General features: G+C 34.3%; 3 protein-coding genes and 1 long non-coding RNA gene across 4 annotated transcripts; 2 read left to right on the plus strand and 2 right to left on the minus strand.

The window, feature by feature from the left end:
- Positions 1 to 447: 447 nt before the first annotated feature.
- Positions 448 to 2,194, minus strand: LOC149501453 (uncharacterized). The gene is made up of 2 exons (XR_016324233.1): positions 2,080 to 2,194; positions 448 to 1,395 (listed from the first exon to the last, which is right to left on the minus strand). It is a non-coding gene; the product is annotated as an uncharacterized LOC149501453 (long non-coding RNA).
- Positions 2,195 to 3,030: 836 nt separating this feature from the next.
- LOC114239291 (mitochondrial-processing peptidase subunit alpha) lies at positions 3,031 to 14,237 on the plus strand. The gene is made up of 12 exons (XM_089733170.1): positions 3,031 to 3,480; positions 4,289 to 4,521; positions 5,870 to 5,949; positions 6,574 to 6,714; positions 6,926 to 7,063; positions 7,150 to 7,287; positions 9,148 to 9,285; positions 10,002 to 10,074; positions 10,780 to 10,912; positions 12,810 to 12,975; positions 13,535 to 13,667; positions 13,936 to 14,237. Exons 1-12 carry the CDS (start codon positions 3,422 to 3,424, stop codon positions 14,115 to 14,117), a joined length of 1,614 nt encoding a protein of 537 aa, XP_089589296.1. The 5' UTR covers positions 3,031 to 3,421; the 3' UTR covers positions 14,118 to 14,237.
- ScsbetaG (Succinyl-coenzyme A synthetase beta subunit, GDP-forming) lies at positions 14,229 to 18,300 on the minus strand. Its single transcript, XM_089733171.1, has 6 exons — positions 18,193 to 18,300; positions 17,786 to 18,007; positions 16,951 to 17,665; positions 16,532 to 16,687; positions 15,280 to 15,514; positions 14,229 to 14,824 (listed from the first exon to the last, which is right to left on the minus strand). Exons 3-6 carry the CDS (start codon positions 17,623 to 17,625, stop codon positions 14,625 to 14,627), a joined length of 1,266 nt encoding a protein of 421 aa, XP_089589297.1. The 5' UTR covers positions 17,626 to 17,665; positions 17,786 to 18,007; positions 18,193 to 18,300; the 3' UTR covers positions 14,229 to 14,624.
- A 1,612-nt stretch (positions 18,301 to 19,912) lies between these two features.
- On the plus strand, positions 19,913 to 20,999 carry RpS5 (ribosomal protein S5). The gene is made up of 2 exons (XM_028169457.2): positions 19,913 to 20,207; positions 20,289 to 20,999. Exon 2 carries the CDS (start codon positions 20,298 to 20,300, stop codon positions 20,955 to 20,957), a length of 660 nt encoding a protein of 219 aa, XP_028025258.1. The 5' UTR covers positions 19,913 to 20,207; positions 20,289 to 20,297; the 3' UTR covers positions 20,958 to 20,999.
- Positions 21,000 to 21,331: the final 332 nt, after the last annotated feature.

Below are 21,331 nucleotides of genomic sequence, written 5' to 3' on the forward strand. Positions count from 1 at the left end.
GCATCACCGTATATAATTAATATGAATAATAGGGTATTGCCCACTATGCTAAAAAAAATCATAAATTATGTTTTTTTGATAGATCTACAAAAAAGCAAGTGAGTAATGCTGTTTCCATAAAAAAAATGGCAAAAAAAATTAAAGAAAGATATTATGCACAAGTTCAAATGCATATGTATTATACTAAAAGTAAAACTTGCTACTTTTGTGTAGCAAACAGCAACTTTGAAAATAATAATCTGGTCACTATAATTAGTATTGATTTTGATCCCGAGTAAGTTGCACAGTTGTTAGGTAATGTAGTTTCTTTTTGGAAGAATAACATTTTTCTAATCTTACACAAAAATGTAATGTTAAATACTTAAAAAAATCTTCATACCTATTTTCCTTTTAGGGAGTACAAAATATTGATGTGTACAAAGTGAATGTGATTTAATAAAAATAATATTTCAATTTAAATATGTTTTATTTAAAAATTATTCTTAACATACAGGTACAAAGGTTACATAACATTAATCTTTATTCCTTTTCATATATATAAGCCCATATTTAGCACATTTGTGGAAAACAGAATCAAAATAATAATGAGTTGCTAGCCATTCAAGACCAGCATAGAAGTCTTATTAAAATCTGTTCAGTAGTTTTTGAATGAAGAGTGAAAATACTTACAAAAATTCCTATTTATAAGTAAGGATTACTTATTTAATTAAAGAGTCTTGTAGGTGGCAAACTATCTAAAAACTTTCTATTTTCCACCAAGTTGACATCAATTATCCTTCCTGCATATATATTTATTGTATTGTTTTTTTTATACTCTAACAAGGGGTGATATAACATTTGCAATTTCTGGGTGTTTGTTGAAAAATATATTGCTTGCTTGACTTACAGATAGATCGAAATCATCAGCCAATTGAGAGAATGTTCTATTTAATTTTATTCTCATCAAACATAATATAATATTTTGTTCAGAAACATTTGTATGTTTCTCAATCAAGCCTATTGTGAAATATAATTCTTGTGGAAGACCAATATATAAACGTGGTTTATTTTTCACTTTAGATAAAATTGTTAACACATTCATTTTTTCAACTTTTTTAGTCTTCTTGAGAGCTATAGTCTGCAGTGCACAAGTCTTTGATGGAGTGGAGATATAGAGAGATGACTCATAGTCAACTGTTGATCCTTCTGTTGCTGGTGCATTTGACTCATCACTGTCAAATTTGTCCTCAGGAACAACAGTTTTCTTTTTGCTGGTTCTGATTGTTTACTTGTACTTGCTTCAGATATATTTAGGGGTGATGTGGCAATACACACTTGCCTTGCCTTTGTGTTCCTGTGCTGGAGCTACTTGGATAGCTTTGTCATTACTACACCTATTTTCAAGTGGCTGGACATCTGGAAATATGAAATAATGTTAGCAATTTCTAGGTACCCAACAAACTTATAGTTTGTAAATATGAGTCGTCTATTATCAAAGGCGGCAATCTGTACATTTGGACAAAAAAATTTTATTGATATGTCAATACAGATTTATTTGAATATAATCGTCTCCTTCAAAGAATACGGTTCAAAACCTGCATTAAATAAAGGTTAATAGTTAACCTGTTATTTATCTAAGATGTCGTTCCGAAGAGTTTTGTGACTGCCAAAGGAATACAAAGTCAATAATTCGTTTTTCTGATTTACCAATCATTGTCCAAAAGTCAGATTGCCGCCTTTGATAATAGTCGACTCATATATAGGATTATGTGTACTGTAGTAGTAGTAGTAGTAGTAGTAGTAGTAGTAGTAGTAGTATGTAACTTCCTAGTCATCATCATCAGCCCATATAATATATCCCCTTGCTGGACACTGGCCTCCACTACCATTGAGAGGGTTTTTAGGCCTTAGTCCACCACGCTGGCCTAGTGCTGGTTGGTGGATTACACACCTTTTTTTTTTTTTTTTGGATTACACACCTAAGAAAATTCTAAGAACATTTAGGTGTGCAGGTTTCATCACAATGTTTTCCTTCACTGTTAAAGTAAGTAAGTGATATTACACTGTGATAAATTTTCATTATCACAAACTTCCTAGTACCTTATGTAATAGGAACTGAGGTCCACTTGCCCATTTTGGCTACTTCCACTAACTAACTAACTATTCTCCTTTTTTCTGATATTGTTATTTGATTATGGGGAGGATGGAAAAAATGTATTTGGTCTAACTTTACGCCAATGTACATTATTTCATTTATTTATTTTTTAATTTTTTTAATTAAACTGTATACATACCAATCAATTGCTCCTTCAGGATTTATATTTGTTTTTTTTTTCTCTCGATTAAAACCGCGTAGACGGTACAAAGTTTAGGCATTATAGTTGACGCATGCGCAGTACACATATTTTGCATACATTTAATCAACTAATACAAATAGTAAATTAAACAAAAAACGAGTAATTTCGAAAGAGAACAAACGTGTTTTATATAAGAACAATCGAAAATGAATATTTACGAGTCATTAAGGACGAAAAAATATTAAAAATTGCAATCGAGGGGCTAACTTGTACATATATTTTTAATAATCTTTTTAAAATAAATAAATGCAGAACAAACAATTATTAACAGTGAACAATCAAGAACAAATGATGAACAAACGAATTAATAGAAAATAAGTAGAAAAAAGGAAAGAAAAATTTTTTTGAGGGGCTAACTTCATTCACCTGTATTTTTGGGATTTCACATTTTTTGTTGCTGATGATTTCCATTTTTTTATTCATGTTTTGAATTGACAAAGGGAAGGAAAACTCGCCATCAAGTCTTTTATAGCAAAGGTTTGTTAGTATGTTGGAAATGTATTAAAACTGCAATAGCCCTTTATCAACGAAAAAGTCAGTTCCCGTGATTTTCTTCATTTTCCCACATTTGTGTGCGTGTTTTCATAGATCTTAAAGGTTTAATTTGCCACCATTACTACACGTTTCAATCTGAGGAAAGAACAAAATAAAATTCATGTATCTTCAGCTCTTGCATTCCTGCCGAAACTAACCCAAATGAACATGAAAGTCAACCGGACCATTCCAAAAATTTCCTCTTAAAAAGCGGACATAAAAACGATATTTAGGTACAACTGTACAACAAAGAACTTTTTACTTTTAGTGATACATTTTAACATAGAAAGATAGTCTTTCTAATCTCTATTCCCCGCTCCACGACTCCACTAATAAAAACAAGCAAAAAAGACATGACATATGCAGGCTGTCAAATGTAAAATGTAACAAACGTAAAAACAATAGGAACTTAGAACTAAAATTTTTAAAAGTCACAAAATAAGAGAGATCAAAAAATTAAAAAAAAACCATAAATATTTAAAATTAGTAACTTAAAAAATACTTTAACTGATTACGTTTTCATTCGTCCATTGTTTGTTTTTGGTAGTAATATGTCACATGTAACCGATGTGAAATTTCTTGTTACTAGGTTATTTTCATTGAAAAATAGGTGAGTAAATTTTGAAAATAATTGTGTATACGTAATACAGTGCGAGTAAATATTTGTTCCGTCTTATTGTAAGATGTATTGCCACATTTACTAGTAGAATTAATCCACCATTCACAAAACAATCAGCAAACTAATTAAATATATAAACTGAAGTTTAGCAGTTCGTATTTGTAATTTGGCTTAGCGTTACTAATAAAAACACTTTCAAAGACGATAATATGCAACAAAATAAATTACAATATTGATTCACCTACAGTAACTGAAATGAAATTAATCTATCCCTGCTACCTGTTTAACTAAACTTTTAACAGGGTAACAACAAAATGTTAGTAAAATTTCCATAATAAAATGTAGTTATGCATTTATACATCTTTTTACAATATTATGATGATTGCTGAAGTAGATAATTACCATACTTTGAACGATCCAACTACGGTGACATAAAACATTGATTAAGTTCATGCAAAGTTTGTCCTACAAAATATCCCTTGATAGCTTCAAAGCAGAAATTTTAAAATATAAACTACTGTAAACTGTGTGCTGTCATTCTAGAATTAAAATTAAGCTGCACCATCCTTTAAGTACTATTATTATTAATCTCAATAGATGATAGTTAATATGATTATTAAAATTATTAAATATATTAAATAATCATAATCATCAATAAACTTTAAGGAATGACTGGCTGCAGAAAATACAATAAATATCTATTTACAATACATATCACAGCCAGGACCAACTAGTAGTAATAAGACCATATGATCTGATAATTCTAGAGAATGATTACTTTACTAATAATACATTACAGCTTCCAAGCACCAAAATGGAACATTAGAAAATTCAGTCAAGATGGAGATAAGTTATCACAGATTAAGGGCAGTGTTACACCATTACCTCCACTCTCAGAAGCTATGCTTAATCTACCTCCGGTCACATATTCTGTAGCTAAATCTGAAGAGACCATCACTGAAGTCACAACTCTTAGTAATGGCTTAAGAGTTGCTTCAGAGAAAAAATTTGGACAGTTCTGTACTGCTGGTGGTAAGCTTAAATTGTAGTAATTTTCTGTTTATATTTGTTTTCTTGGTTTTCATGTGTTTGTTATGTTCATGTAACAATAATAATATTGACGCTTGAAAGGCAAACGTGACTAAGAGACAATGCGTGAACTTTACAGTAGACTAATTTAAAGTTGAAATAACTGAAAAAAAACTATTTTAATGAATCTAGCTGTAGGATTGAAATGATTTTAATAGACCTAGAAATATAAATTTTTTTGCACATCGAATATGGTTATTGCCTATAATTTATGTGGCCTAGCAGTTATTGTCGCTTAGTCACGTGTGCCTTTCAAGCGTCGATATGAATAGTTTGGCACAGGTCAGAATGCAACCGAGATAGAGACAGTGAGGAAGGTAATGCCTCAAAATAATTTTGAATAACACTAACCTGTTTCTTGGTTTTAGTAGTTTTATTGTGTGGACTAGTGTATATTATTATTACTGCATACACATTCGTCAATAAGCTCATCACGCACCTGTTATTTTTAATTCAGAAAAAATGTATTATATTTGGTATTATAGAGTGTTGCTTGTATCATTGACTAGTCATAAACTACCACTCAACTTTTGGATGTATCATCATCGTCAATATCAACTCACACAGTTGTCCATTACTGGACATAGGCTTCTCGCAATCCACACCACTGGGCCTAGTCTTAGGGTCTCCCCATCCATATGTTATGAGCCATTCTATTGCTTTTATTTAGGGGTATACTTATGTTAAATCACAAACCAACAGATATATTGTCCTATAGATATAGTAGTTATACGTAACGTCTCCCAGTTCATATCATTTACATGATAAAAGTATCTCATATCCAAATAAAAAACTACCTTTGTGAAAAAACTTCATGATGAGTAACAAACATCCAAACGTACAATTTATAAAATATGTATAGATTAATTGACTATCTTATTTCTTTTCACACGTAATAATCTAACAATGATCTACATTGAGGTTTGGCAGTAAAAAGAAGCCCTGCCTGCCCTACCAGACCTTGAATAGAATTAGATATTTACCATTAAAAAAGGACCCTCATATTAAAATACTACCAACTCTCTTTTTTTTGACTGTTTGTTAATTTTTATATAGCCATGTCCAAAAAACAAATCCACAGTGTAAAATAAATAAATGTAAATGTATGATAAGAATTCATTAAAACAAAAATTGTGGTAAGAACCTTTAACAGGCAGTAGTTGTATTTATAACAGATAGGATAAACACAAGATCAATTCATAAAATCTTATTAATCATATTTAACTCTTATCTATATATATAACTCATCAAAATCTTAAAAAATATTTGATATATTGTACTTTATTTTCAGTTGTTATTGACTCTGGCCCTAGATATGAAGTGGCTTATCCCAATGGAATTTGTCATTTTCTCGAGAAACTAAGCTTTGGGGTAAGTTTTAAAAAAACTACACAATTCAAATTGTTAGTAGCAAGAATTATGATTGTGATTTTATCATAAATTGTATAAAATAATTTTTTCAAACCTTAATAATAAAATGGCAATAAATAAATAAATTATTATTTATCACCAAATAATGAAGTTAAGTGGCCAAACCCGAAGCTCATTCAATGCATTGAGTCACTCAGCATAACAATGTACCAGTATGCCTATGGTTTTCTAAATTTATATGAAGTGTAATATGTAACTTAAATGTGTTTCTTGATCAACAAGAAATAATGTAATATATAAAAAATGTAGGACTAAACCTAAAAGTAGTTTTAAGTAAACATACAAGTGTGTTCACTTCTTAATGCTATGATCAGCTATTCACTGATCAGCATAGGGGTGTTAATGGCATAGGTGACAGTTTTATTTTTAACACCCATTCATCTGATACAACTAGTTTACCTCTAAATTTTGTGAAAAATAAAAGATTAAAATTGTTTGATGCACGCTTAGTTATTATCCATTTTAATAATACATTATAGCAGTATTGTGTAATTTAGCATCTTAAGAAACTATTCAAGAATAAACTAAGAGCCACTAAATATTGTATACATGTTAATTGTACAGGCAACCCATAAATTTGCAACACGTGATGTAATGCTTCGTGAATTGGAGCGTCACGGTGGTATATGCGATTGCCAAGGCTCACGTGACACAACAGTGTATGCTACTAGTGCAGATTCAAGAGGATTGGAAGCTGTTACTCAGGTAATATTAAGCTTTTGAGAAACTTTCTGGAAGACGGAAAATTTACAGTAGCAGTAAGTAGTTTTTACGAGAGGTATTTGATAATGCTTGAAACTGTTTACTTTAACAACTTTGCCCAGTATCCAATCAAATTGGATTAAAATGTTTACTTCTGCAGTGAAGCAGTGATGTACTCTTGTTTTAAATTTTAAAAAATACTGTGTTGTTTTAGGTTTTAGCAGAAGTAACATTAAGACCAATATTGTCAGCGGATGAGATTGAAGCAGCTAGGCAGGCAGTGGCGTTTGAGTTGGAGACTCTCTCAATGAGACCCGAACAAGAAACTATTCTTATGGATATGATTCATTCGGTAAGATATTTTTTTTGTTTGACAAATGAAGGAAAATAAGCGAGATTTAAAATTGAAGTTTTTAGTGATTTTTTTTTTCATTTCAGGCTGCATATAAAGGGAACACTTTAGGTCTACCAAAGATATGTCCACAAGAAAACGTGAACAAAATTGACAAAGGAATTATATTGAACTATTTAAAGAATCACTACACTCCAGACAGAATGGTTGTAGCTGCTGTTGGGGTCAGTATTTTTTTTTATTAAGTATATTATGTAATAAGGAAACAAATTCAAAAGTGACTAGTTGAAATGTCGTATACAGTGACAACTTCCTGACTATTTTGTAGTGGAGAATTTTTTTTTTCTTCTTTTGGCATTAGCTTGTAGTGGAGAATGCAGTCTACATAATTTTAATTCATCACTCGAGGACGTCAGTAGTCCACAACTGACAGGTGGCATGATGTAAAAAGGAGATAATGAGCTTATCTCGCAAAATTCCACAAACGTCTATCCAAGGCTGCTTCGCTTTCCGGTCAGAACGATTGGATATACCTTATGCAGTAAGAACTCATTATTCGCGTTTTCACAATTAGCGGATTTCAAAAAATGCGATCAAATTCCCATGTTTGCAGCTAAAGAATGCAGAAATTACACATATACATATAAATGATGTCGTCGTGGCCTAAAGGATAAGACGTCCGGTGCATTCGTATCGAGCGATGCACCGGTGTTCGAATCTCGCTGGCGGGTACCAATTTTTCTAATGAAATACGTACTCAAGAAATGTTCACGATTGACTTCCACGGTGAAGGAATAACATCGTGCAGTAAAAATCAAACCCGCAAAATTATAATTTGCGTAATTACTGGTGGTAGGACCTCTTGTGAGTCCGTACGGGTAGGTACCACCGCCCCGCCTATTTCTGCCGTGAAGCAGTAATGCGTTTCGGTTTGAAGGGTGGGGCAGCCGTTGTGACTATACTGAGACCTTAGAACTATATCTCAAGGTGTGTGGCGCATGTACGTTGTAGATGTCTATGGGCTCCAGTAACCACTTAACACCAGGTGGGCTGTGAGCTCGTCCACACATCTAAGCAATAAAAAAAAAAAAAAAAAAAAAATATACACATTGATAAAAAGGATGCCAATATGTAATCGTCGTGGCCTAAAGGATAAGACATCCGGTGCATTCGTATCTAGCGATGCAACGGTGCTCAAATACCCGCAGGCGGGTACCAATTTTTCTAATGAAACACGTACTTAGCTAATGTTCACGATTGACTTCCACGGTGAAGGAATAACATCGTGTAATAAAAATCAAACCCGCAAAATTGTAATTTGCGTAATTACTGGTGGTAGGACTTCTTGTGAGTCCTCACGGGTAGGTACCACCACCCTGCCTATTTCTACCGTGAAGCAGTAATGCGTTTCAGTTTGAAGGATGGGCAGCCGTTGCCCTTTTTAATTACCTTAGAACTTATATCTCAAGATGGGTGGCACATTTACGTTGTAGATGTCTATGGACTTCAGTTACCACATAACACCAGGTGGGCTGTGAGCTCGTCCACCCATCTAAGCAATAAGAATAAAAAATAAAAAGTAGGTATCAAATCGAATATCCTTTGTAAGCGCGTCGTCAAATGGACTAATAAAAAAGTGAAATAGATCTTATTACAACTATGCTTAAGGTGTGTTGCTAAATGATATCGCCTAGGATCGTTATAATCCCATAAACTATGTAAATTACCATTCCATAAACACGGTTGTTGTATTCGCGGCATATTTACGGAATTACAACTATGCTTAAGGTGTGTTGCTAAATGATATCGCCTAGGATCGTTATAATCCCATAAACTATGTAAATTACCATTCCATAAACACGGTTGTTGTATTCGCGGCATATTTACGGAACATGTACTTACCCCGCGAATAAAGATTTTTTAATATATTGATGCAGTAAAAATTGCAAGTCGAGGCACCTAACATCAGTCGTTTGCGGTCTAAAACGAAAATACAGATGATTAGTAAAATTCCAATTGCATTTAATTCATTTCTATTACAATGACACAGCGTGATTTTATATATTATATTTTTAATTTCGCAGGTGGATCACGAGCCCTTTGTCGAATACGTACAGAAATATTTTGTTGATATCAAACCTACTTGGTATACAGATGGAGACGAATCGTTCGTTCCAAAAGTTGACAAATCTATTTCGCAATACACCGGTGGAATTGAGCAGGTAACAACATAGACAATAGTTGTTGACATTTGACGCATGTCAGATAAACGCGATACACTATTATGTTAATTGCATAAAGCAAATGTTCTGTAGGCCCAACCTATGGTATGTGGTTAACGTCACCCATGCACATCTATGGGCACAGGTGAACGTATCCCTTGTCGCTATAGAGTTCGAATAAAACAACGAACATCGGAATACACGTGTTGAAAATAGTTGTTCCAGATAGTACAGGTGGTCTCTATACCAGTCGAGACTAGTCCGAGAGTGAAAAGCAGATTACGGGACTCTCTCGAGCCTCGGACATTTAGAGTAACTCTGTAAATATTTAATTTTATTTAATGTTATTTAATGTGTACGAAAAAAAAAACCGCTGGAGTTAGAACAGCGCCCCTAGCGGCAAACTAAGGGAAGCTTGAAGCATAGAGATTTTTTTTTCTTACCTGTTCTAATCTCCTCGAGGGGTCATACTAGATTCACCGAGCGAGTAGGTGAGCCCACGGGGCTCTAACCTGGGGATCACTGTGGAATTCAACAAAAAGTACGGACCGATTTTGTGTACTTCTCTCCCCGCTCAAGTCGCGTCCGCTGTTATTATAATATAACTCGCGTACATACTCTGAAGCAGGCGCAGGTCGGTACCAGCTCGATCAATGAGAAAAATATGACAATCTATTGAATAGTGGTCTTTAATTAACAATTTTGTAATTTCGCAGGAAGAGTGCGAAATACCTTTGTACCCAGGATCTGATTTACCAGAACTATCACACATTGTAATTGGATTAGAAAGTAAGTTATTAAACAATTCTATAAAGCATTAAATTTATAATACTAATACTATTAAGAAATATAGTATTCAATCACGACATATAAACATGTATATTGAGTATGTGTTAAACATTTAAAATACAGCAAATTTATCCGCCTAATGCCAGTGTGTACTATCAACGGTGCAAACCAACTTTTAAACGAATAAATAAATACTCCAAGAAAAACATACTATAATTCATAAATTTTTGTTTAACCGTATTCAAAATAACATAGAAAACCTAAAATAACATAAAAAGCATTCATTCTTAGGCGCATGGGCAATAAAAAGCTTTAAAACTCGTAGGTACGTCTTGCAAGACATTGCCTATCGGAAATGTCGTTGGATAGGGCACACTACGGCGCAGCGGAGTCATCGCAGCATCAATCGCGTTTGAATGGCAACCGCTTGGCAGGAGAACACCTGGGTCAAGTGGAGACAACTTGTGAGGGCCCTATGTGCCAGCGGGGTACTCTAGGACTACAACAACAACAACAACAACGTCTCGCAATCCCCATCCTTGTCTGACGAGCGCTGCGACGCGTTAACTCTGTTTCACTCTACCTTTGATATCATCTTTAACAGCTAGCAACAAATATTTATGGTCACATTTACATAGGCAGACCTATTGTGTCGAGCGCAGAAAAAAAATTAGCATTCATTTGAAAAACGAATATTATTTCCAGGTTGTTCTCATGGTGACCCAGATTTCGTTGCAACATGCGTTTTGAATATGATGATGGGTGGTGGTGGATCGTTCTCGGCTGGTGGACCTGGTAAAGGAATGTACACACGACTCTACACGAATGTCTTGAATAGGTGAATATTTTTAGAACAATATCATGATTACAGTCATATTCATATACCGAAGATACAAAAAGGTTTATGTTCACTTTCCTTATTAATTTAATTTTGTAAGCCGAACAACTTCGCGATACTTGCCCCATTAATTGTATATTGGAGCCCATAGATATAAGAACATGAACCTTGAGACTAAGCCTGAAGTCATCGTTTTATTAGTCCCATCATTTCAACCGGAATGTATGACTGCATCACGACCGAAACTGGCTGAAACTTTATTTTTGTTGGCTTACATTACGTTCCATCGCGAGTATATATACCTAGTCAGGTCATAAGTATTGTCACACAGTAAAAACTTTTCTTTTAGAATGCTGGCCACAAAAAAGTTTATTGAATTCGAATTTCGAATTGTTCATGAAAATAAAAATGTATACTTTTAGAATTTTACTCATTTTTAAATATGGAGTGGACGCTTAAAGAAGACCGTGTTGCAGTTATTGCGTTGCATCGTTGCGGTTACGCGCCAATTCAAATTTTTAACATACTGAAAAATTTGTGAAATGACAGGTCAAGAAGTGGTCACCCTCGGTCTGTTAGGACTCCAGCAGTGATAAAAGCTGTGAAGGCGCGAATTCAAAGAAATCCCAAACGTAAGCAGAAACTGTTGGCCCTTCAGATGGGGTTAAGCAGAACCACGGTGAAAAGGGTGTTAAATGAAGACTTAGGGCTTCGGGCATATCGTAGAAAACAGGACATCGTTTGAATGCTCGTCTAATGGACCTGAGACTGAAGAGATGCCGCGCTTTGTTGAAGCGGTACGCGGGAAAAAAATATCGGGAAATTCTTTTTTCGGACGAAAAAATTTTTACCGTAGAAGAGAGCTACAACAAACAAAACGATAAGGTGTACGCACACAGTAGTGAAGAAGCGAGCAACCGTATTCCGCGTGTCCAACGAGGTCATTTTCCATCCTCGCTCATGCTATGGTTGGGAGTTTCTTATTGGGGCTTAACAGAGGTACATTTTTGTGAGAAAGGTGTAAAAACGAATGCAGTTGTGTATCAAAATACAGTCCTGACGAACCTTGTGGAACCTGTTTCTCATACCATGTTCAATAACAGGCACTGGGTATTCCAACAAGATTCGGCGCCAGCTTATAGAGCGAAGAGCACACAAGACTGGCTGGCGGCGCGTGAAATCAACTTCATCCAGCACGAAGACTGGCCCTCCTCCAGTCCAGATTTGAATCCGTTAGATTACAAGATATGGCAACACTTGGAGGAAAAGGCGTGCTCAAAGCCTCATCCCAATTTGGAGTCACTCAAGACATCCTTGATTAAGGCAGCCGCCGATATTGACATGGACCTCGTTCGTGCTGCGATTGACGACTGGCCGCGCAGATTGAAGGCCTGTATTCAAAATCACGGAGGTCATTTTGAATAAACTTTAGCGTCATAAGAATCTATGTTTTGTTAAGTTCATTTTGGTATATGAATGGTTACATAATGAATAAACTTGTTTCAATTATTTTACATTAAACATGTGACAGAATTTATGACCTGACTAGGTATATATGAATTGCTGTTCGTTAGTCTCGCTAAAACTCGAGAACGGCTGGACCGATTTGGCCAATTTTGGTCTTGAATTATTTGTGGAAGTCCAGAGAAGGTTTAAAAGGTAGATAAATATGAAAATGCTCGGAATTAAATAAAAATAACAATTTTGTTTTTCCTTTGATGTGTCCCCCGTCGGACAGATTCTTTTTGTTTGTTTTAAGTTTATTTTATACAAAAGTTTAGGTCTTTTATTTATCGATTGAGGCACTACGAAGTCTGCTGGGTCTGCTAGTTACACATATTTATAAATATGTATTGTATTGGTCTATTATTCATTCATCATTCATCTAAAATTCTAGATACCACTGGATGTTCAACGCGACAGCCTACAACCACGCCTACGGCGATACAGGCTTGTTTTGTGTACATGCCGCTTCACCTCCTAATCGCATATATGACACCACGCTCGTGATAGCGCGGGAACTAGCAAACATGGCCGGTAAAGTTGGCGAAATTGAACTCAGAGTAAGTAACAATACATGTAGATTAATAACAAACTGAACAAATACTTTTCAATTTCCTTTAAATAAATAATAGTTTAAAAACTCTAAAAAAATACGTTTTTATAGAAAATCCCACTAAAAAATAGAAAAAAATCTTAATAAATTTGAATTAAAAATACATCAACAGATATGAGTAAAAGGATTATTTTGATAATATCCTGAAAAGCACCCCACGCTTTTTTTACAAAATCATTTTTTCTTACACTATTTTTAATTCAAATTTATTAAGATTTATTTTCTATTTTTAGTGGGATTTTCTATAAAAGCGTATTTTTTTAAACTATTATTTATTTTTCATTTTTTAATTGAATTTGGTTTTTTTTTTTTTTTTTAATATTGAATTGTCATGTGTCGGTACATAAGTATACCAAATTTCGAGTTAATCCAGCGTTTTGAAGGGGTTCAAAATCATGTTCAAGGGTTCCGTTACATACGAACATACATACGTCTGAAGCCAAATAAAAGCGTATTAAAAAATCTACATGTTGCATATGAAATTAATTTATGTGATTTGATTTCAGAGAGCCAAAACACAACTTCAGTCGATGTTACTCATGAACTTAGAGGCCCGACCGGTTGTATTCGAAGATGTTGGAAGACAAGTTTTGGCTACAGGAAAAAGGAAACCTCCCTCATTTTTCATCAATGAAATCGGTAACTTGGATATTTTATTACTTACATATTTTTAATTTAAGCAAAGTAGTGCTTAGTTCCTGTAGAATATTGTGTTAAAAGTTTTGATTGATAATATTTATTTTGTTTCAAAAGCATAGATAATTGTTCGACCATGGGGACTGCCTGTTCTAGCGATTATTGCATACATACATAGAAAAATATCCTACTTCACTGTTGTACACAGCAGTAATCTATATGGCCCTCAACTTTATTAACACAATGCATAAATTTAAATACTTGTTTCTAGACAAAATCACAGCTGACGACATTGTCAGAGTCGCACAACGAATGCTGAGTGGCAGACCCGCGGTAGCCGGTCGCGGAAAACTTGCACATCTTCCCACATTCGATGAAATACAATCAAATATGTCTCTGAACAAAAGGGATGCTCCACCGCAAGGACGAAGGCTCAATCTTTTCCGCGCCTAATTCATCCAAAACTTGTAGAATCGGTTATTTTCACTAAAAGTAATTACCTAGTATGCTTGTTAAAAATAAAAACGTGTATTAATTTATAGGGAAAATAAATAAAATCTAAAATTTCATAGATATTTTAAGTTTATTCATAGTATATATACAGAACACTTATTCTATTAACACGTCAGGTTGGAGCCCCGTGAGCTCACCTCGCTTGATTAAGCTGGTATAATCCCTCAAGGTTACCAGGATGGGTAGGAAGAAAACTATTAACAATTACAAAAGCAATGGCAAGACATTTGATTTCCAAAAAAAATTGTTATGACCAAAGTGTTAGGATACACAATTCAGTCTTAGAAAAAGGTTAGTATATTAGTCAACGATCTTGAGCTTAAATGTCTATACTTTATTAAAATACCCCATGATAATTATAGAAAGTCTTGAGGAAAATCCCTTTGGTAAGTTGTATCTGATAATCTTAAGTAAATCAAATCTACTAAGGTAGTAATGACAGTACTGTCACTGTGCTAATTTCACAGCAGCTTTAGCAGCTTCGTCGGCATCATTTATTATTTTAACTGGTAAACCAGATTGCTCAAGGATTTTCCGTGCTTCACCAGAGTTGGTTCCTTCAAGTCTAATGACTAGGGGGTGTTTTGGTGGATTCTCTCTGCATGCAGAAACTATACCATTTGCAATGGTTGCACAATTAACGATACCTGAAATATTGTTAATTATATCAAAAATGAACCTGAGGAGAATCTCATTTTGGCAAAGCTAAAAGTCCAAACTAGACTGGTCCTATAAAAAATAAGCAGTGTGACCACTTTGATCGCAGGTCATACGTAGAGCAGTAGATCAATGCTGATGAGGCAATCATTGGCTTTATGGTGGACAGACAATGTATAAATAACAAAAAGAAAAATGAAAGAAAAAGAAAAATGTCATTCATAACAATATTGAAATTAATGACTTGTAATGTAATATTATGAGAAATTATAAAAAAAAACCCTTATAAAAACATGGAGTATCATGAAATGCATTATTTAGTCAAGTCATAATAGTGTACATAATTACAACTTGTCATAAATTTCTATATTATATGGCAAAGACTGAAGTAGTTGTAGTTATTATTATTGACAATATTATTATTGACTTAAGTAGTTGTAGTTACCTCCAAAAACATTGACGAAAATCGTCTTCACTTTGGGATCAGACTCTAAAATCTTCAAAGCTGCAGAAACTTGTGATTGACCAACCCCACCTCCAAGGTCTAGGAAGTTAGCAGGTTTGCCACCATTCAGCGTGATGATATCCATAGTGGCCATGGCAAGTCCTGCACCATTAACCATGCAGCCAATACTTCCATCCATTTCAATGTACACCAAATTGAGGGAATTTGCTTCTCTCTATAAGTCCGAAAACAAATAAAATTTATCTAAACATATTGCCTTAGGAGTGATGTTTGAGAATAAGCCACAAATAAATTGGGCTGGAGAGATTTACTGGATCAGACTAAGGTCCACTTATGACTGTAATGAGTCAGTTGGTGATACTACTTAGTGATGGCCAGTAGTGACCTCCGTAGAATACCAAGCCATCTAAAACATACACAAAAATTGCAATTGAAATTATAAAACCTAATGATGTGTTTCAATATTAATGAAACTGTACTTGATAGTTATATACTATATTATATCATCATGCTACTTCGGCCTGCTTAAATATTTCTGTTTCAAGATTCTGTCACTAAACATCAAAATTCTTTTTTATAAAACCCTACTGAGACCTAATATTGTTGAAGGCGAGAGTTTTTCAAATAACACTCAACCATTACCTATTTCTACTTTCTTTGTATGTTTGTGTAATGTTTTGATCATTAAAAGATTGATGATTAAAGAAAATTGCATTCGGCTTTTTTACACAAAATTATGATGTAAATGTTGAGTGACATCTACCATTTTCATAAAAATAGTTCTAGCACAAACAAAAACAGTAAAAAAATGAGTTCAATAAATAAGTTCACAACATTCAGATAACCAAAAATTATATAAAGATAGCCATAGTTGCATTTAAAATAAAGACAAATGACGTATTTATCAGAACTAAGATAAACTGAGTTATGTAAAATAAACTGATAGTGTCAAGTACACACTGTTTTTTCACTTTATCCTATCTTGAGTACTGATGTCATTTTATGATACCCAAGACATTATTTAAAAAAAAACAGTTTAATCAAAAAAAACAAAAAATACAGTTGACCACATCAAAAAACATGTATGCAATGGCATGTTTTTTAAGTTATTTGAATAATGTTTATAATTCTTAAATAATAAGTTACCCTGCATCAGGCTGCATATCTGTTGCCATATATTGGTATTTTATAAATGAATTGAAATAATTTACAGCCAATATTTTGTACTTACCTCACGTGGGTCAGTCTCGGAAACATCATCAAGTGCAAAGATCTCCTTTTGTCTAAACTTAGCATTGTCATCAAAATTAATCTTGGCATCAACTGAAATGACACGTCCATCATCTGTTTCAACCAGAGGGTTAATTTCAAGCTGTGTAGCATCCACCTTAAATAGATTTTTAAAAATAACTATGTATTCTTTTTATACATTAGTGTCTAAGATATTTTAAAAGGATCCTAAAGGCAAATCAATATGAAAATATGTTTAGATCATCATCATCATCATTATCATCTGTCCACTGCTGAACATAGACCTCTCCAATTGATGTCCAGTGCAGCTAGTTCATTGCCTGTTTAGATATATCAAGAAAATTAACAGATTAATCTTATCTAACTTTAAAACTTCTGTTTTTTGTTATTCAATTATACCTTCAAAAACAACTGCCATAGCTTTTTTACTTCTTCAGCACATTTGCTTTTTAGTGGTCCTTTGAATTCTAAAAAGTCAGCTATTTCATTTGCAACTTTGTCACTAATCCCTTCAAAAATATCTACTGGAACTGTTTTCACTAAATGTGGGGTTTTTTCAGCCACTGCCTCTATATCCATACCTCCAGCTGGAGAAGCTACAATGGCTGCACCATTAAAACTTCTCTCCATTACAATACTAAAGTATGTCTCTCTTTTGATATTCACACTTTCTGCGACCATAACTTTATTTACTAAAATACCTTCTTTGGGAGTTTGTTTAGTAATAAGTTTGTTTCCTATCATATTTTTAGCTAAGTCGACAATCTTGTCCCGGTTTTTTGTAAGATGAACTCCCCCTTTAAACCCATTGTCAAAGTGACCTTTTCCTCGTCCTCCAGCAAGAATCTGAGCCTTGACTACATATTCATCAGCTTTAAAACCAGATAAGGCATTCGTATCTAGTTTGGAATCAATAATTCTGAAGTCCTGAATGGAAACCTGATATTTTCTCAGAAGATCTTTGCTATGATGCTCTTGAAGATTTAGGTGTCTTGTTGAAATTACTCGTGGACAATATGTGGACGAAGCAAGGTTTATGAGTTTAAAACTTTTTAAATTCTTAAAAGCGGCCATAATTAAATTTTAACTGAATCTTAACCACGAAACAGGCAGTCTGTAAAAGATGAGGTTCGCAATTTAATTGATTATTGAATCTAATGGTCGGTGCAAATATATTACAAGCTAGGAAAATATAATTTGAACTTTGGTCACAGTTTAAAAGACTAAAACTCACCTTACTGAACTAAATTTAGACAATTTTCATTGCAAAAACTGCAATCTGCGGAGCGCAGGGAAAATTCCACTAAATTTTATTGGATAAATTGAAAAATCACTCGCGTTAACGAACTTTAATATTATGTACTTTAATCTTAATTAAGTCTATTTCATAACCTCTACGAGACGAGTTATTTTACTTCACCACGTAAAACAAGTTATGTTTTTTTGTTTGATTCGTCTATTGAACAGGCAAAGGGATATAATTATTTTTTAATTTTGTTATACCTTTGCAGACAGACGAGTTACGGCCCTCCTGATAGTAAGTGGTTACCATCGCTCATGGACGTCAGCAATGCCGGGGCAGAGCCAACCCGCTACCTACCATTAAATACATACAATAAAATTTTATAATGAAGCATTTACTCTATCCGGCGGTATTTTTTTCAATTACAAAATACGACGTGAAGTTTTTTATTTTATTTGGAATTTATGGCCTGGTATCTAGACCTTTAGGTCAACACGACGTGAAGTGGTATGAAATAATGTTGTCAAAGGATTAAATAAAAATCAGCTCAGAAAAGAAGGCGATACCGCAGGCAGTGTTTTGGTAAATTTGGACAAATTATAAAACCACAGTCTTCATAAAATATTGGTTTTCACTATATATAGGCTCGTAAAAAACGAGGACGCCCCATATAAAGTAAAAAAACTTTGATAACGCTTGACCTCACACATCTTTAGCCACTCAGCAAAAATTAAGAGAGCTTGGCTGGGAGGTTTTAATGCATCCGCCGTATAGTCCTGACCTTGCATCTTCCACCTGTTTCGGTCTCTTTAGGCAGTCTCAGGTTATCATCACGAGAGGACTGCCAAAACCAATTGTCGTGGTATTTTGATCAGAAGCTTCAAAATTTCTATAGCAATAGGATCATGTCCCTACCTACAAGAAGGCAAAAAGTTATTGAACAAAATGGTACCTACATACTTTAGTTAATTGTAAATAAACTATATTAAAAAAATGTTGTGAATTTTCTTAAAAAATGCGAAGAAACTTTTTCGGCAACCTGTTATTAAAAAATATCCGGTGAAAGGGAGCGAATTAAGATGGCGCCATAATAGCAAGTGGAAAGATTTAAAAAGCTAATTTAAATATATTAATTAAGAAGGAAAAAAGCACTTCCTCTGTAAATAGGAATAAAAGTAAATAGTTGTCATTTTAAGCATCGAGCGAGCTTACTGCAACTTAAAAGGTCACCGTTCTCGTCGAACCCGTCGCTTGCGACGAAGGGCTTGACCAGTAAATTAACTCTCAGACACAGCCCACTGAGTTTCTCGCCGGATCTTCTCAGTGGGTCGCGTTTCCGATCCGGTGGTAGATTCTGCGAAGCACGACTCTTGCTAGAGTTCGTGTTAGCATCGTCGTCAGGTTTGAGCCCCGTGAGCTCACCTACTAGTTACGGTTACGCTGGAATAGCCGCTCCAGGCTACCAGCTTAGGTAGGAAAAAAAAAGCAATTTAAATTAATGTATTGGCTAAGGACATAATTGTCATAATTACAATTAACATGTCATAATTATTAATTTAAAACTACATGTTTCGTAAATAGTCATCTTCTTTTTATTAATTTAAGAAAGTAAATAGGTTTCTTTCCTTCGTTTCTCAAAACAATACAAAACAAATCTTTACATTTATTGTTAAGTTAAATTTCGATTCCGAATAAGATTCGATATGGATAAATATCTTTTTTACTATAAAATTATTAGGACTGAACGTTTAAGCTTATCAAATAAATGTAAAATCTAAAAGGCACATAAGGAGGGTTCTTTTCTGTAAGTGAATTACTATCACAATTTAAAAATTATATTCATAAAATTATATTCATATATGCACTAAGATTATCTAGTGTCTGGGCCTATTTGGATCTGAAGACATTATGTTGAACTCAGAAAGCACGGGCTGGTTTATTTGTTGCTAAAAGTATGGAATGTTACAAGAGAGATCATCATCATCATCAGTCTGTATCTCTCCACTGCTGGATGTAGGCCTCTCCCATAGTCCGCCACAATGAACGATCCTCCGCCTTCCGCATCCAGTCTCTCCCAGCATATCGCCGCAAGTCAAGAGAGATCAGTACCTTGAAATAAATAAGTCTGTGGTACTTTAGATAGATGCATAAACCTACGGACGACGCACGATTTGTTCAGTTTAATTTTAGTTGTGTGCTGTGATGACTTACCTATTCATTATATTATTCTAACTTATTTGAAAAGGTTTGGATCAAGAAATTCCGAATTTCTGTCTCTATTTAAAGGTGAATTATTTTTTTGGCAACATTATTCTGGCCCGCCAACAAGAGAATAAAATTGGTCGTTCGTACTTCCTTTTTCGCGTGTACTTTTGACAGTGCGAGGTTATAATTTCTATTTAGTAATAGAAAAGTGAGTTTAATTTAAAAGTATAACAACTTGGTACTATAAATTCTGTCAAGTGACTGTGAATAAATACAATAACATTTTTAGGTACCAATCATGGCCGAGGAGAACTGGAATGACGACGTAGCCGAGGCAGGCAGCGTGGTTGTGGAAACCATGTCTTTACCACAAGCCGCCGACATTCCTGAAATCAAGCTTTTCGGCAGATGGAGTTGCTACGATGTGCAAGTCTCTGATATGTCTCTGCAGGACTACATTTCCGTTAAAGAGAAGTACGCAAAATATTTACCTCATTCAGCTGGCAGGTATGCACACAAGCGTTTCCGTAAAGCCCAGTGCCCAATCGTGGAGCGCCTTACAAACTCTCTAATGATGCACGGTCGGAACAATGGCAAAAAACTGATGGCCGTACGTATTGTCAAACATGCGTTTGAAATTATTCACTTGTTAACTGGAGAAAACCCTCTGCAAGTACTCGTGACTGCCATTATCAACTCTGGACCCCGTGAAGATTCGACTAGGATCGGTCGTGCGGGTACAGTTCGTCGTCAAGCCGTTGATGTTTCACCCTTGCGCCGAGTCAACCAAGCAATCTGGCTTTTGTGCACAGGTGCACGTGAGGCTGCATTCAGAAATATTAAAACAATCGCAGAGTGTGTTGCAGATGAATTAATTAATGCAGCTAAGGGTTCATCTAACTCCTACGCCATCAAAAAGAAGGACGAGCTGGAGCGTGTTGCTAAATCCAACCGTTAAAATATACTATTAAGTCATCTTTACAATAAACAGGAAACTGAATTTGCTCTGTTTTATTTATTTAATCCATTAACCCAAATTACTTTTTTAATTAACTAAAATTCAGTTTAGAACAAAGTAAATTCAAATTCAAAATCTGATGAAAGGAATTAAAAATTGATTTGAAGTTAAATTAAGTTTTTTTTTATTGTAATGTATTTTTTAAGAGTGACTTCTCTTTGTTTCTAATATCTTAATCTGGCACACACATGAGCTGTACCAAAGCCAAACCAAACATAGCAAACCTAAATAACTGTTAAAGTAGTTTACAATATCATGAAAATAAACAGAAATGTGACAATAATTCTGAAAATGGTTAAATTAAACACAAAAGA

The sequence above is a fragment of the Bombyx mandarina genome, chromosome 15 (assembly GCF_030267445.1).
Source record: "Bombyx mandarina strain Sakado chromosome 15, ASM3026744v2".
Lineage (NCBI taxonomy): Eukaryota > Metazoa > Arthropoda > Insecta > Lepidoptera > Bombycidae > Bombyx > Bombyx mandarina.

What these genes read in the sequence shown, in the direction of transcription:
- ScsbetaG (XM_089733171.1), bottom strand. Translation starts at nt 17,625, where the DNA reads ATGGCCGCTTTTAAGAATTTAAAAAGTTTTAAACTCATAAACCTTGCT. An exon ending in CCGAGACTGACCCACGTGAG is followed by an intron (nt 15,515 to 16,531) that starts GTAAGTACAAAA and finishes TCGGACTTATAG; the next exon opens with AGAGAAGCAAATTCCCTCAA. An exon ending in TTTCGTCAATGTTTTTGGAG is followed by an intron (nt 14,825 to 15,279) that starts GTAACTACAACT and finishes ACAATATTTCAG; the next exon opens with GTATCGTTAATTGTGCAACC.
- LOC114239291 (XM_089733170.1), top strand. Translation starts at nt 3,422, where the DNA reads ATGTCACATGTAACCGATGTGAAATTTCTTGTTACTAGGTTATTTTCA. An exon ending in CATTGTAATTGGATTAGAAA is followed by an intron (nt 10,075 to 10,779) that starts GTAAGTTATTAA and finishes TATTATTTCCAG; the next exon opens with GTTGTTCTCATGGTGACCCA. An exon ending in ATTTTTCATCAATGAAATCG is followed by an intron (nt 13,668 to 13,935) that starts GTAACTTGGATA and finishes ACTTGTTTCTAG; the next exon opens with ACAAAATCACAGCTGACGAC.
- RpS5 (XM_028169457.2), top strand. Translation starts at nt 20,298, where the DNA reads ATGGCCGAGGAGAACTGGAATGACGACGTAGCCGAGGCAGGCAGCGTG.